The sequence below is a fragment of the Megalops cyprinoides genome, chromosome 7 (assembly GCF_013368585.1).
Source record: "Megalops cyprinoides isolate fMegCyp1 chromosome 7, fMegCyp1.pri, whole genome shotgun sequence".
Lineage (NCBI taxonomy): Eukaryota > Metazoa > Chordata > Actinopteri > Elopiformes > Megalopidae > Megalops > Megalops cyprinoides.
Genome location: NC_050589.1, coordinates 25,134,547 through 25,151,890, shown reverse-complemented (window position 1 = coordinate 25,151,890; position 17,344 = coordinate 25,134,547). Strand labels below are relative to the sequence as shown.

Genomic DNA, 17,344 nt, shown 5'->3' with positions numbered 1-17,344 from the left:
TCACCTTATATCTCAGGGATGGCAGATTGCTGAGATTGTTTTAGTCTTTTGTGCTCTGCCTGTGCGCCGCGTGGTCCTGATTCAAAAAAGCGCTGAAGCAAGTTATTTCCTCCCCAAGCAGGGCTTGCTCTTAATCACAGCAAATTCATCTCCCCTACTCACCACCCCCCTCCCCAAAAAAAGAACCTGTTCCTTCTCATTGTGTTGCAGAAGGCTTTGTCAGCACTGATGTATTCCCTCAGAGACTAGTGTCACTATACGCAATGAATCAAATCTGTCTTAATTATGAGGTGAATTAATTTAGGAATGCGAGGAGTTGATTTATTACAGAGAACAGAGATAAAATGCTCCAAAGATCAATTCTGTGCGTTCTGCTGCCCAACATATGAACCTTTGTGACCCAACAGCCATTTGGGAGGAAATCAGCTCAATGTGACATTCTTGCCTCGTAGAATTTTCTTTGGGTTGCAGGTAGACGTCACAGCTCAACACTATGCATCCTGATTGGCAGTGGAGAGACGTCTACAGCTTTTTACTGTGACGTACCGTATGATTTGATGCAATCCGTTTTCATCCACTCGCCCGATCAAAGAGCAGGAAGAATAAAAACTATTGTATGCATCTGTGAATAGTGTGTGTATTTGTGCATGTGTATCTATTTATATAATATATGCATACAATATGAATGTACAACAGTCTTACAATTGTCCTTATCAATTATACTGAATAAGGGCTAGAGTTAGGGATTGGGTTAGATCACTGATTCTCAATCCTGCTCCTGCCCCCCCCCCCCCGCACGTTTTCCATCTTTCCCTGCTCTACCTACCTGACTGAACTCATCAGTGGCACTTTTGATTAGCTGAGCACACCTGATTTAATCAAGAGCATGTTAGTCATTTCAATCAGGTGTGTTTGGAGCAAAGATAGATAGAAGATATGCAGGACAGGGGGGCTCCAGGAGTAGGATTGAGAAACACTGGGTTAGATGAATCCCTAACATAGATGTGTCAGATCCCTGCTCTGTAAAAGTGTTTTTTCTCAGTCACATTCCAGAGTGCTATTGCTAGGTATGGTTGCTCCTGCCACGTGAAAGCCCTCTGAAAGGCCAGCTTGCTTTTAGATGGTAACCATTTGCTGCAACATTTTACTCTGAAGTGTAGAGAGAGAGACACTGTTTTGCTAAAGTGCTTGTACATTTCTGAACTGATACTTAAAGGAATTACAGGTCACCATTATAACCTTTTGGCCTTGCTATGCGGTTGCCAAAGTATTCTGAGAGCAAATTCATGTCACTGGTGGAAGTCTGATGTTTGTACTCAAGCCAAACAAGCACTTTGCAAGCTCACACACAAAGACAGGAACACATTTCTGCTCATTTGATGACTGGTTGCCTATTACTTGGTATTTTGTAGTTTTTCATTTCTTTCCTGTGTGGACATAACTTGGCTGTCAAAACACACAAAAACATGTACTCTTTTAGCAATAATGAAAGAAGAAAGCTAATCAAAAATTAAAATTTGGTATGTATGAGGTGTTTACATGCATGATTGAGCCTTTTGAACAATGCCCTGTAATTACAGAGTCCGACCCTTCACTTCCAGTCAGTAAGGCAAGCCAGCCTTATTACCAGCCTTTTCATTTAAATTGAATGGAGAAATACAAAACTGTCAAAACCGGAGCCTTTCTCCCCGATATATAGCTCTATGATTACTTAAAACAACCTAGAATTCCTAGAATACCTCTGTTGAAGAAATACTTATGAGTGTATCAGTGTTTGGTTTGTGCATGGATAGGATGTCATGGTTGAAGACTGCAATGACACTGAAACGTAGCATGAGGAGATGTTCATGGGTCAGTGAAAGATGGCTGACTGAAAGAGCAAGTCTTGCTTTTTAAACAATGAAATATTCAGGATGCAGTCACATTGCAAATCAAAACATGATCTGTAAGACCAGTTTGCATAATCAGAAGGTGGATGAGTAGGGTTGGATTCTAGGGTTACAGCATATCACTCTGAATAAACAGTAAGGACTGGATGTCTATCACAAAGCATACATGTTTTATGATATTTGAGTAAACTATTTTCTTAAATACCTGATTTTAATAGCCTCACTGAGAAAATGAATAATATTTGACAGTCCTGTTGGGATTATAGTAAAATTGACATTTTCTACCATGTCCTTGTAATTACTCTCTTTCAGAAAAATCCCAGAATGCCTTTTTTCTGTTATAGCACTTGGAAAAAACATCCAGGAAGTGTTTTACTCTGTGCTTTGGGTTATCTCTGAGAACACAGATGATAAGAGCTTATGAATGGCTTTGGAAACATTTTTGTATTTACAATGTTAAGTATAAATGCATTTCTTAAAATTTGTCCTGCTTTCTGCCATCCTGCCAAGTGAAAGCTATTGACAGTGCAAGCATGTAGTTCATTGTCTGCAGGCGGAATACAGTGTGTTCCACACAGCCCCTTCAGAGCCACACTCCTTCAGCAAATGGCTATTTCTGAAGTGGACTCGGAATTCTTTAAGCTCTTCTGTATTTCGATACATCAAACCACTGTTAAACCATACAATTTCGTTTTGATAGAAATCTAAAATTACTGCAAGGTGATTGTAATTGTAATTACATTGTGTCACTTGGTTTGTTTGGTGAGGCTGGGTCTTGTAGCTGCAGTGTCAAAGTTACACCACCTCTGAGCCCTAAGCTATTTGGGCAGACTCTCCACTCCAGCCTGCTGCAGTTACAGAAGCTGAACGAATTGTTTGCTCCCCCAATCAACCTCGTTTAGCACGGCCTCTTGGTTTGGAGTGTACATTTGTAGAGCAGTAATCATAATATTTATAGGCCCCATTCACAGCTCTGGGAGGGATTGGATTAGGAGACGGGAGATAAAATCTCTCCTTGTGAGAGAGGGAAGAGCTGCCCTGCAAACAATTTCATCCTTTAAAGCAATATTAAAACTTCCATTAAAATCTTGTCACCCTTTTTGCATCAGTCCATTGTTGGAAGTAAAACAAATTGCTGGCATTCAGATGCAAAGCAAAACCTGCCCTGTGAATGGCAGTGGTGGAAATGGTTGTCTATCAGTCAGCAGCAAATGTAATGGACTGTGGGTTATATTCATTATAACAGCTCTTTGTTCTTTTTTTTTTTAGGTCTAACGCTTGAATGATATGTGTTTGTATCTGAGTAGAAATCAAACAGTACATATAAATCAAACATTTTCACAAAAAAGCAGTAAATAAATATTGCATTGTAAAATACTAAAAACATGAATATGGCGTACATTAATGTTGGTATTTCAAGTACAAAATGATCACTTACAAGTGATATGTATACATACTAAACTGAGGTAAGGGTGAATACATTCGCTCTTTTTTCAGTGAGGCTCCCCTTGAAGTGAGTAAAGTATACCTCTTGCAGCATACATCATTTTGGCAAGCATCAAAATGTACCATGAATCCTTGAATCCTTTTAAATTATGAATGTCTCATATCTCCAGATGCAGAGACCCAAATTGAAAAATTGCATGCCAACTTTACTTTTACCCCTGGGTTCAATCAACATTCATCTTTGACTTACAATGAAATGCAACTGTTCCTCTCTTTCGCAGCACAGCCCGCTTTCTTTTGTTCAAATCTGGGTGTGTTAAAAAGTCAAAATGAAGGACATGTAGAATGAATTCAGGCATGTATACAGGTATACAGGTTTTATGTCACCCTTGTTAAATGATTTTATGCCAAATATGTGTGTTCTGTATGCTTGTTATGCTTTGCTGATACGGCTTGTCTGCATTATATTTATGTTGCTTTTGTTTTCTCTTTGCAGGTTACAGAGGGGGGTACCATTAAGCAGAAGATCTTCACTTACGATGCCATGTTCAATACCAATTACTCCCACATGGAGGACTATCGAAGACGTGAAGACCTGGTTTACCAATCAACAGTCCGGTAAGCACCAGCGTCACATCTTCACTGAAGCCAGGGAAACCCAGTTTTTATCCATTTCTGTACTTCATCTCCATATGTCCATCCTCTGAATTTGAATGAGGTTTGGCTGGTTTCACATTTCAACTCAGTCTGTTAGTCATCACCACTATGACACTGCCTCATCCAGCCTGACTCTCCCTCACCGATACTGTTCTAGCAGTGGACAGCCATAGGGCAAAAAGATCAGGTAACTGGACCTGCACTCAGAGGGCTGCAGGTTTGAGTTAAGCCAGCAGATGTACAAATGCATTATAAATAAAATGCAAGCTGTACAAGTCATCCAGGATAAGGGCGACTGCCACTGTAAGCAAGCAAATAATAATGTTCCAGAGAGTTCCAGGAATGGATAACAGGGAGATTCTGTTGGGCTGAGACAGCTGTCCCTGATAATCCCCTGACCAGCCAACTCTGTCTCTCTAGTGTGACCTTGTGTGTCTGTGCCTTATCAGGACAGAGGGGCAGGTGACACTTAGCAGACAATGGTGAGACACTCTGAATCTTAAGGAGCTAGTTTTAAGTAACAATTCCTTGGTTTTTTGTTGTTGTTTTTACAGTAACAGAGACATGCCTTTGTTGCGCTATTATTTTTTATTCTTTTTTTTCCTATGGTATTTCCTCTATGTGAAACCCCCTGTGTTTTGGAATTGCCAGTTGTATTAAACACTCGTCTCACTGCAACAACTACTGCACTTATGCAGATGGGCTGAAGGAAGACAAATGCACGCCTCTGATGCATTTGAATGTAGCCAACAGCTATTATTCACACTGTAAGTCACCCAGCAGGGTTGAGTGGGTGCTTATTGGAGGACAGGTGCGGCCGCTGACGTTATCTGACGTTATCATGGTTGTTGTTGGCTGATGATATGGCTGGGGAACCTGGATAGCAGGGTTCAGTCTGTGCACCTTAACCACTGAGCCCCCCTTGTTGTTTTAAACTGAAGTTATGTTTAAGAACATGGTGATGACAGGTCATCCATCTAATCTGTGTTCATCATTTTACCTACATCTAAAATAATGACAATTCATTACAAAATACTTATAATTTATGGTGCTCCTCGTGAATTGAAAATAAGAAGACAGTACCAACAAATAAAACAATAAAGAAACAACAAAATGAAGGTGATTTTTTAAGGCACCCATAAAAAAGAAAAAAAAAAAGAATATAGAAAGTGTTAATAAGAATTTATGTAATGTCTAATGTTCTTACCACCAATGAAGCATTAAATGTCATAGATAAAAAGGCTGGGAAGGTGGGTAGTTATATGTGTGCAAAGAGGGACCACTTCGACTCAGAGAAGAAGGACTACACTAAATCTGCACCATCTACATTGCAAGCACCATCTTTCTCAACTTCTCAACTTGTTCTCTGAGTTGGAAAAAAATGGTATGAACTCCTTCCATGCTTTAGCACTTACGCAATCCCCTCATTGCAGTACATCTCACAGGTGAATTATGCAACTCTCAAACAAAACCTGCCATAACATGGCATGGAATAAAGCTTAGCATTCAGAACAAAAGAACTGATGTTTTCCATCGGTTTCAATAGCAAAAATAACTCACTTGTCCTCATTTGGCTTCTTGACAACTAAATATGTAGACATGTGCCCTCTGTGTGAGTAATTAATGAATATTCATGGTAATGAATAATTAGAGGCTCTACTAAATCAATTTGGAGAAACATAAAAAATGTCATTTATGCCAGACATTGTGCTTATGAGAGTGTCATCTGGTCCTGGGTGTACGTGCATCTCCCAGAGAAGAGAATTCTTTACCCACAGCATCTGCATCTCCCCCTCCTTCTCTAGTGAAGAGTTTGTCCCTGTGAGTGCGATACTTGCAGACAGCACCTTGCTTTGGGGCAGAACTTGTATCTCCATGATATCCAGGCACTCACACGCAAACATATGCAGACACATATGTACACTCACAAACATGCATACAAGCATGCACAAAGATATGCGTAGTCATACTCCCTCACACACAGAAAACATGCACACATGTGTATGGGCTGCCATCTGTCCTAAGTCATCAATGACATCTACAAGGAGCAAAACGTGGAAGGATGAAAAAAACATACAAACTGACCCGCAAACCTTAAGGGAAAAGTTAGGGATATCATTAGTATTAGGATTATCTTTCCTCTTTGCTATCCCATGAGGCGACAGTGCAGGAAGTGATAAATTACCCCATCGCCTTAAAACTGTTTTTTTTTTCCACTGTGTGTTGTCTGAGCCCATAGTTTCCTAGTGCTGAGTTTTATTGGTGAAAAAATCACAGTTTGATACACTCACTCCTGCTGCATTTATGCGGCGCCTTCAGTCCTTCCAAACCAAAGCAGCACAGGAATACAAAGCAGCTGCTTCCCACCACACGACCTCAGCGGACTGGGGCGGGTTGTCCAGCACGGCTAATGGAAGTTTCCTCAGGCATCAGGCCGTCAGGTGGCAGTCCCCGTGCATCAGGGTGGATGGGATAGGACAGCTCACTGAATCCCCAAAGGGGGCATGCTGCCCGGGGCAGGGAGCAGGGGTCAGTCTCTTAAAGAGAGGTCATCAAGGTTTATTGATTCCTCACGATTGCCGGCTGCTTTCGGTGTTCCTCTGGGAGCACACACATTGATCACAACCCCACCACCCCCCACCTCCACCCAAAGTTTGTGTGCGTGTGTGTGTGTGTGTGTGTTTGTGTCTGTGTGTGTGAGCATGCGTGTGTACATGCGCACACATGTGTACGCAGGTGTATGTACATGTATGTTTGTTCAAAAGACCAGAGATGGAAACCTATATTTTTATTAGCAGAAGACTGAATCTTTCCAAAATGCTGCAGAAATATGTACTATATTTTCATAGATATTTTGATATTATATATTTACCCCTTAAGCAGAGAAAGTGAGTTGGCACACTGAATTGAAAGAACTGTTCTTCATCAAATGTATACTGTTTCATTGATTTTAAACTGTCAATTTTCTGTCAATTTTTTGTCAATTTTTTGCTGATCTAATTCAAAGCCCATAAATTTTTTTATTACACATAAATACATGGTCCTCGAGTTTACAGTATATATTTGCCGTGGGTTTTGTCATGAATTTTGAGTAATAAATTTAAACAAGCTTTGCCTCTTCCCCTCAAACATTTACATGAGCAAGTTCAGTGACCTCTTACACAATACAATTTAAGGAAAGAGCATGTTGATTTTAGTAAATAAAAACCTTAAAGCCATTCTTGTGTGGCAGTGCCTTTCAGCATGAGGAAAATGATTCTGATTGAGTGAATGCTGCTGGCAGGGAACTTCATTTCATCAAAAGTTTTAAAGAGTGATCCTGACCACAGTTAGAGTTACATGGTACTTACTCCACGCAGCTGAATAAGTCAAGTCTGGCAAGGGAACAGCCCATGAATTAAGGCCAATGCCACTGTTATTTAGAGCCCAAAGGCTTATATGGCTCAGTGTAATTTGTCCTGAAATTTGAATAACAAATATAAGCAATTTTTTCGTTGTTGTCACTCATTATGAGTCACAGCCGTGAATAGAAATGTATAATAATAATAATAATAATAAATATCTAACACAGCATAACAACGGCTTCATTCAGTTCATTTAGTTGTTCAAAGTGTAAAGACAGTTCACTATCCTATTGGCTTGTGGCCTTTGTCTGGATAACAACAGTTTGCAAATAAGAAATTCCAATACACTCCTACACCCTAGCCCTAACCCTAACCCTACACAGAACATTATTGGCAGCTCAGTGAAGTTAGCATAAATCACTGATTCTTGTTTTTGAACCTTGTCATATCCTGGCAAAAAATTAGGAATTAATATTAATAAAAGTTATGAATTGCATGACAGGAACTTGTGTGCTACCTTCTACTGAATATTTCTGGTAAAAATAAAAGTTGTCTTTCCACTGCCACTGTCAATGTCACTGCGGATCTGTTTGTGTAGAGATGTGGATATCAAAGTGCAGGAGCCCAGCAATAAGTCATGCTAAATGATTTTGCCGTCTGATAAGGCTCGGAGACTTTTGTGTGTGACCGAACGTGCTGACTCCCGCCAGATAATTATCAGTATCACAGGCCTCTGTTATTCCCCGTAGAGAGCAGGGAGAACAGAGCGATATCCCGGAAAAGTGATTGAACTCCAGAAAAATGATCTCCCGCCACATGCCTCTCCCCCCAAACTCATTAGCATGGCTCTGTTCTCAATGCCCTGTCGTAGTCCAGAGGGGACTGGCAGAAAGCAAGGACACCTGTCCTCATCTGAAATGCATTACGGTGCTTAAGTAAGGCTGCTTGTACTGGCAGTAGAGTGGAGCAATGGCTGTGGAGCTGAGCTCTTAACCAGGTTTCCGAATACTGCTGCTACACCTATCAGTTGGGCACTTAACCTGCATGTAGAATAAACGTCTCCATACATAAGGGTGGTGGTATGTGAAATATGAGTTATGGACCTTGCAGGGGATAAGGGCGTCTGCTAAAGAAATAAATATTGGCTGTCTGTTAAGTGCCTTAGCCTGTCAAAAATAGAGGTTGAGCTTTCAGCTTGTCAGAGGTGGGCATATTGCATTTGTCTGCCTTGTTGAAGGGCCAGTTGATGTGGAAGGCATTACTGTTCTTGAGAAATGTGTTTTCGATTTGATTACTTCACTGAATGTAAACACCTAACCGCGCTCTACTGATGCATGTCACTTGAGCAGGTCAGTCCTCAAGCACAATGCTCCCGCAACCCTCTTCTCGACGTGATTCAGAAACAAAACCACATTTCACAGATAACCTGCATTTTTGATGTATCACTCAGATGTTTCACACACCACAGTGAACCCTCCAGAGGGCCTTGACAAATGAAGATGTGCACATAAAAGCATGAATGAATGAGCGTCCCGCACGGTCTCAGTCATGGCTTCTGTCTCCCCAGGCTGCCTGAGGTACGAATTGCAGACAATGGCCCATATGAGTGCCACGTGGGCATCTACGACCGGGCCACAAGAGAGAAGGTGGTGCTGGCATCAGGAAGCGTCTTTCTCGATGTGATGGGTAAGTCATGCCTTAAATCAAGTCATCTGGGATCATATATGTTCATATATGTTGAACATATGGAGGTATCTTGTACATGCCTGTAATGCACAAAGTACAAGTTTCCTGTTGAGTTTCTGTGATGATGCTTTCTTTGCGAGAATGTCACAATGGAACAAGTGAGGACGTTCATTAGTGCCACTGTTACCTTGCGATAACAGGCTATTTTTACTGTGGCCTGCCAGACGCACGGAGACGCCTGTCTCTGTCTGTCTCTCCGCGACTGGCCCCTTACACTCAGAGGTCACCCTGGCTGTGAGGGGACATTAAAACCAGCCACAGGATGCCCAGAACAACACCTCCATAACATTCTCACAGCTAAGAACAACACCTTCAATGTGATTCAGGATAATACTAATTGTAAATGCATTACACATTTGCCATACAATTATATCAGAATTATTTACAAGACTTTCTGTATTGTTCTTTACTTGTGCGCACTCTCTATATATGCAAGTATTGTATGTATCCTTGGTTTTTTTACATAAGGCTGACTGTCAACTAGCTAACATTTAGGAATAATAATAATAATAATAATGATAATAATAATAATAGTAGTAGAATAGTACATACATGATAACAAAAGACATAAATCAAGCCAGGTATATAAAAACATAAAATAAAAAATCATTTGAAATAAAATAAAACTTTTTGTTGTTTCTAGTCACTCCGCAGTTCTGCAGTGCAGTATCTAAACACAGAAAGTTCATCACTAATTAGGGAAAATTTACCACTTTTAATCTAATCAGTCAATTTATTTTTCTTTGTTTCTTCTAATGCCATAAACCTGTGGACTGTGAATAGGAGACAGACCACAAAAGGAGCCCAGATTTTCAAAACCCCAGCTGTCATGGGCCCCACCCAAGGCAATACTCACCAGCTTGATGTGCACACCAGGCATTAGGGAGACTTGCTGGCTCTCAGTGCTGTAATCATCAGAGTGACTCCCACGTTGACTTTCCTGGGTGCTTCACATATAGCAGTCAGACAAGATAATTGACTATTTCCAATTAACAGAGCAATAACAGCTCAATTAAACAAAAAAGGACCTCTTGCCTCTAGTTTTATAATCATGTTGCGATATTTTTTCTGGAGAGCTGGGTCCTCTGACTTAGCGTATCGATGATATTAGAGGGGTTTGTGATCCTCCCGTCTCTCTGGCTTTCATGGCTTTGGTGCCGATGCTCGCTGTGAGATGGAGATAAGAACTGTGAGAGGAAATGCCGAGAGAGAATGGAGTGCTTTGTCATTGACATTAACTGGCCACACTTCTTCGCTGAGTATTCCCATACACTAACCTGCAGTTGCTGAGGATTTAGGTCAATCCTTGTTTTAAGGACTGACTAATTCGAAGGCTCTTGCAGACTGGCAGTATGTTTGCCGATGTATCTTAAGATTTGAGAATACCGGGCTGGTCAAGTGCAGGTGTTGACATTTGTAGGACTTTCTTCAACATTTTCTGGCAATTCAGTGATGTTGAATCTATCTATCTGGAAGCCTTTGTGGTCTGTTGCTTCCAACAGCCAAACATAACAAAACATGACAGAATGACCAGCCAATGGGACGTGTTGCTGTGGTCTATGAATTTCTCTTTTTATGCTCTTTCCTGTTAGTGCATCCCTTCTTTTGGAATTGCCAATGTCACCATAGGCTTGAGTCACCTCGACAACCCCTGTGCTCTCATAGGAGTGCTGAAGAGGTGGCAGTGGTTAAGGAGCAGTACTTGTGACCGAAAGGTTGCCAGTTCAATTCCCTGCTGGGGCACTGCTATTGTACACTTGGGCAAGGTACAAAAAAAAAAGTATAACCTATGTAAGTCACTCTGGGTAAGAGCATCTGCTAAATGACATGATGTAATGTACACATCTGAACACATCATATGTACACATCTGAAGGCTGTACTTCACACTGCATGTCCCATAATGCATTGCAGTTAAGTACTGTTGAATGGAGGATAGGTGCTGCTCCATTGGCATCATCTGACCACCTCATAAGCACATGACAATTTGGAGAGATGAGGAAACCCCACCAACAAATCCCAGCTCCCAGTCATTGTTGTCTGTTGATGAAGGGACAGTTGAACCTGGGCCATATGTCTCAGTTTGCACTCAACACAAGCACTGTTCTTACTGAGCCACTGAGGAAGACCCTGTCTATAAATTTTAAATTTGTTGTACAATGGTATGAAGGGGTAACACATAGTTCAGTTGAACTTAAAATGTTTTGACTTGTTCTGCCTTTTCTTCTCAGTCTGCTAGGTCCCATGCATACAGATTGGTACCTATTAATTAAGCATGACTTACTTAGAATACTACTTTCACTTAAGTAGTTTAAAAACAAATAGTGATCAGACATTAAATGGGCTAATGGGTATAAACCCATTTTAGAGTTAATGTGTAAGAATGTGAAATACTTTGTAAATTTTGAAAATATCCATCTCTTACATGCAAATGTGTTGCATAGGAATTAGGTTCCACAATTGACAGGTACAGATCAATACAGTTCAATTTCCAGACAAAAATGGTGACCAGACCTCATAAATTGATGTTGGACTATTGCTTTCTAAAGCTATAAACAGAGCTGTAAGATAAAGCGTGATTAGGTTTTACAATGAGATGGGGAAATACAGATGGAAGGGCTGGTTCATGAACTCGACCAGCTGTGCGTGGATGTCCCTCTCTGCCCTCGCTTAAACAGGGAGAGGGAAGACCTGTCGCATTGTGGTTGAATCCTGTCTCTGTTGAACTTGAATAATTCATAACCTATTAGTATGCCAAGTTCACCAAGTTCAATTTAGAGACAGGCCGAGAGAGAGAGACAGACAGAGAGACAGAGTGAGAGAGAGAAGGAAAGTTAATTAATGGGAAGCCGTGCAAGGAGAAAATTTTAATTTTTTAAGGAGTCTCATAAATAGGAATTATCGTTTCACTGGGTCCATGCCATGGAATTCATGCTGTGTCTGAAGGCTGAACTTCACCCTCCTCTGATCTCTCTGAAACTTCCTTTGAAACTTTAGTTATCTCTGCTTTTTTGCCATACCTGCTAAAGCTAAATTAATGAGGACAGAAAGTTTTTTCAACAATTTATGTGTACATTAGCATAGTGGCCAGGCAGCCAAACAGAGTTGCTACACTATTTGTTTTTGCTGCTCTAGCCTTCTTGTGCACTGAAACAGTAATATTGCAAAAAATGCAGGTTAGTAAACGTTTTCTTATGTGTTACATGCCAATCAAGAGGTTCTGTACATGTATATTCTGTATGTAAAAAAGGGCACACAGTTTTGATAAAGTCTGCCCTAAATATTTAGTTAATTTGTTACTGTAATCATCACTTAACTGTAAACTATGGACACTATTCCAGTTTTCATTCACATACGATATTTGGAGTTGCAGACGTTACATACGTTTTATCAGGAGATTTTGGATGTATTGATTTTCCTGCGCTTTTGCATATACACAGCAGATTGCAAAACATTCCTGTAGGAACTCTCCCTTCTCCCTTTGGTTCAAGATTTTCAATTAGTCTAATCACTTGATTAATTATGTGAATTTCATAAATCCCTCCAGAGCCCCGGTTCTCAGCCAGCCACAGCACTGTCAATCAAATGAATTTTTAAAGTCGTCCATGGCAAATGACCTTGAAACAATGCTAAATTAGTTAAATTGAGCAAATGATTAGATCAATTACGTTAGCAGAGAGCCTCATTTGTAATGAAAATCAAGACGATCCCTTGGCCCTTGAGGTCTGCAGTTATGACACTCTGCATAATCACATTACAGTACATGAATACATTTGTTCACTTTTAATCGCTGATAAATTTTGGGCTACAGAGCTCCTTAGTGAAGTTAAGTAAGGAAACCCAGCAAATGTATTTTTACATTCATTGGGCAAATTTTCCTCAGCTGGAAAAATGCATTTTTTTTTAACAATCCAATATGTTGATTTTATTCAAAGTAATATACCGTTTATACAAAGTGCTACCTTTACAAAGTAGCATATAAAATAATATTTTAGCAATTGAAACATCTACTGCAGGTCCTTCAAAGAAAAAAATAAGAAAATTGAAAAGTCTCCAATAATGAATCACTGCGTTCTCTTGTTGGAAAATCACTTGTGCTTCCAGCTGTACAGATCTTTATCTGTTTACATTGCAAAGTAAGTAAGTATTGCAGAAGTGTTCAGCACTGGACCACAGGTAGAACTGGCATTGCTCCTTGTGTCCTCCTCACATTTATATATGAGAGTTTGTCTAAACTTGGAACACCGCTCTGTAAAAGCAGGGCAGAGACTGAGCCCACTGTACCCAGCCGCTGTTGTCTATAGCATCCTTCGCACAGACAGCTGGGTTTGTACCTATGTGCGCAGAAAGGAGTAAATTGGCTGGAAGTGTTCAGGGAGTAATTACTCTTCCACCCCTCAAAACTGGGATTCGTTTCAATTAACAAAGGTTTAATTGAACTCTTCTCATTTCTCCAGTTTTTTATTAAGGTTACCCCAACCCCCCAATCCAAATTCAATAGTAATCCTGCAGAAATGGGTCACTTTCTGAAATGGGTCATTCTACCTTTAGCTATTCCTTCAGATGTTCTTTCAGCATGATAAGATATTGTTCCTTCTCATGGGATCCCGCTCTGTGTTTCTGGGAAAAAGGTATTGCCCAATTTCTTTCAGCTGTTCTTGTAACATGTATTATTATTATTATTATTTTTATTATTATTGCTACTGCTAAAACACAGTGGTGATCTGTTACTTATTCCAACATTGGTGTAGACTGATATGGATCATCTGTTACTGTTTGGGCCTTTAATTTTCAGCTTTAAATCAAACTTACTGTGCAATTAGTCAGAAGTTAGTGTCCTATCTGTGTATAAAAAGAGAGAGTGCAAGTGTATGATTGTGTGTGAGTATGTGTGCATGTGTGTGTTTTACCCTCAGGTCTATGTCCTCATATTCACCTCTACATTCACCTCAAACACACCATTCTCCTGTGTAATCACTACTTAAAAGAGAGAAACTACTCCCTGAGACTCCATTAAACTCATGATTTATTAAAGGTTTTGTTTTAATGTATAAAATGGCAGAGCAATGCTGTGCTGAGCAGCTGAGCAAATTGAAAGGCTCACAAAAGTCTCACTTCTGGGCTGACAAGCTGAGCTGTTGTTAAAAAATAAAATTATTGCCGGTCATTCCGGGTCTGCAGATCGGATATTATTCTCACCGCATGAGCCAAGGGCTTTTTTATTAAAGCCCACATGGCGCCACATCCTGTTACTAGCCATCTTAAAGTGCCCCTGCCGTCCACCAATGACAGGCCAGGCATGCTTGAGGACCTCAGGCGGAGCACAAGGCCCGCCCCCACGCCACTATCTGCACACAGTGTGATCCAACAGCTAAGCGTGAAAAAAAATCACTACCTTCCAGACGAGCGCAGTTTTGAAAAATCAATATCTCAGAGCCGCATTAATTTTCTTATCTTTTATTACAAAAGAAATGGTGCTTATGTTGTTTTTTTTGTATGAAAGGACACCTAAAGCGTTAGCCAATTTTCCGTGTCTGTGCTTTAGCTGCAGCACAGTCCACTGCACTATACTTATGTGAAGGTTTTTTTTTTATATCACCCTTTGAATGACAACTGTAACGAGGCCATCCCACTTTGAGTACCTTTTGATACCTCTCTGACCTAAATATTCTGATAGAAGTCATTTGTAATAGAAATCCTCAAGTCAGGATTCAGTATGATTCTTTGGATAGCTTCCAGGACTTAGATATAGACATGCGTCATGGTGATCCGATGCTGGCAAAAACCTGTAGCAAGCAGTGCTAGCCCGAACTGTCAGATTCTTGGTTTGAGGAATGAGATTCCCTAACACAGAAAAATAAAGAATAACACCAACAGACAAACACCAACTGGGGGACAATAGATGCAGGGGTATGGCTGACAGGCACACCAGTATGCAGGTTCATTTGGTCATCCCAATGCCTCAACAAAAACAAAAACTGTACCCTAGATGTCAATTGACATTACACTCCATCTCAGTTTGGGATCACCGTAGACATTGTTAGCAGTGGTATGCAATGGAAGAAAAGCCCATTTACTTGTGAAATTGACATACTTTAGATATTTGGCCTGTTTGGGGCATCTTTTATTGTGAATGTCATATGGTCAGGAAAAGATGTAAATGACCTTTGTCATCCATCCTTTTTGTGTAGTTTCCTAGCTACTTCTATTCATGTTTTCTGTATGGAAGAGAGCATAAACCAGGACAAGGCGTTTGCTGACACTATTTCACACAACAAAGGGAACAAATATGACCAGGCACGAGTGTCCTTCACCTCACACCCCTCTGTTCTTTAAAACACAAACACATCCCAATGTCTTCATCTTCAAAGGTGCCAACCATTGCGAATTTCTCAAGCACAAGTCAGTTTCCTTGGCTTGTCTTACCTCATGCTACGACTCACACTACGCTACTGTTTTATTTTAGCTTTTCATTCACAGCTTTTGCTGCGCCACAAGTGATTCCTAACATCTTGCCATGCTTTTATCTTCAACTGGCCACCTTGTACATGATGAAGTCTTCCCTTGACATTGCCTACCACTTTCTTCCACATACAGGGGACATGGGCTTTGTTCCCTTTGAGACCTGCCTTCCTCTCTCTTCCTGTCAGTCGCTGTCCTTCTGGTTTTTTTCAACAAAGAGGCAGTCTGCAGAGGGACGCTCTGTCGGGTGTAGCTGACAGAGAGGAATGGCATTTCCCTGGAGAGCTGCCGCTTTGTACCCCAAGAAAAAGAAAAAAAAAACATGTTAATTAGCAGGACCTCCCCTGTGACAAGCTGTCTGCGCAACTTTTGAATGTCAATGTGAGTTATGATGTGCCTGCTATCAGTCCTGCGCTCTACAGGGGCCTGACGACTTCCTGTGTAAAAAAAATATATGACAGGTAGTCTCTGTGTGTCAGTGGTATTATCGCAAATCCAATTACATATCAGCTCGCGAATGATAGCGAACCAGGAGGCCTAAGGGCAGCCAGGAAACTTTGAAAAGCAGAAGGATGAGGCAGCGCAACTTGAGGAAACTTTACCCGGTTTCACGTCACTTAGTGGAAGAGCTTAGATGCAGGAAACAGAATGACAGAATGCCAGCATACGCTGTAGCCACACTTTCTGCGAAGCTTTGCTTTTCCCCTCTTTTTGTTTCATTTGCTTCATTTGTCCCCTCTAAAAATGAACTGTCAAAGTCTACAGTAGGCTCAATAACACGGACTTTCAAACATTCTGGTATGAAGTTTTTGGACTACAAATGCATAACATATGCACGACCATCTGGTCCATGGGGAGATCCCAACACAATAAGCTTTTACTAAACAGATTTTGTGTGTTATCATCTGCTAGCAAGTTGCATATGACCACATAAAATAACTGCACTATAAGCACTCCAAATGCATCTACCTCATGTTTACTCGTCAAAAGTGCACATAATGAATACAATATTTTTGTATTAGTGACAGTCTGTCAGTGTGAGGAATGCTTTGATTTTAAAGCCAAGGTCTGTAGGCCATGAAGAAAGGAAAAGTGGCCTGTCTGTAATTCTTGGGACTACCATATGCAGTGCAACTTTATTTTAACTATTCTGTGCCAAATCTTTTTTTAGCTTATCATTCTAAAGTCTTCTTGTGATACACATAGCATATGTATGACTATTTATGACTTAATATTGGATTGAAATCATCTTTATAACTCCTCCCATTTTGGACTGGTTGGTTTGTTCTCCATGCCATGTGATTCCCCCTCAGGAATGAGTGAAAGACCCTCCTGTATAAAGAAATTTAATCCTGTGCTGATAGTGTCCTTAAACTTACATTGACTATGAAGATGTTGCCATCCACTTGTCTGACATATCAGATCTAGTCTTGGCTAGCTTGTTCCTGTTATCTTTGCTTATGTTTTGATAGACTTTATTATTTATGCATTTAAAGAATTCTGGCTAGAAATGAAAAATTGATATGTCTTAGGACATATATCTTTCAAGACAGAACATTGTGAAGTACAGCCTTGCCAGACCTTAACCCTTTTCTCCATTCTCTCATTACAGTAAACAGAGAAATAGAAAATGGGTTGGATAAAAATATGTACAATGTAGTTTTGTTTGTACACAAACAAAACTAGAGATAACACGCACAAATCTCTTTAAAGGAGGACTTTCAAAAAGGGAAAGACTTGCTTTTCACAAATCTCTAAATGAAATCTTCACCTTGCCGAAACCCCTCACAGAAAAATTTTGA

General features: G+C 40.4%; 1 protein-coding gene across 2 annotated transcripts in view; it reads left to right on the top strand.

The window, feature by feature from the left end:
* Positions 1 to 17,344, top strand: part of LOC118780772 (immunoglobulin superfamily member 21-like) — a 176,052-nt gene that overhangs the window by 120,538 nt on the left and 38,170 nt on the right. For both annotated transcript variants that reach the window (XM_036533454.1, XM_036533453.1), the window contains exons 3-4: positions 3,832 to 3,953; positions 8,904 to 9,022. In XM_036533454.1, coding sequence (XP_036389347.1) covers positions 3,832 to 3,953; positions 8,904 to 9,022 — 241 coding nt within the window. The remainder of the gene's footprint in view (positions 1 to 3,831; positions 3,954 to 8,903; positions 9,023 to 17,344) is intronic.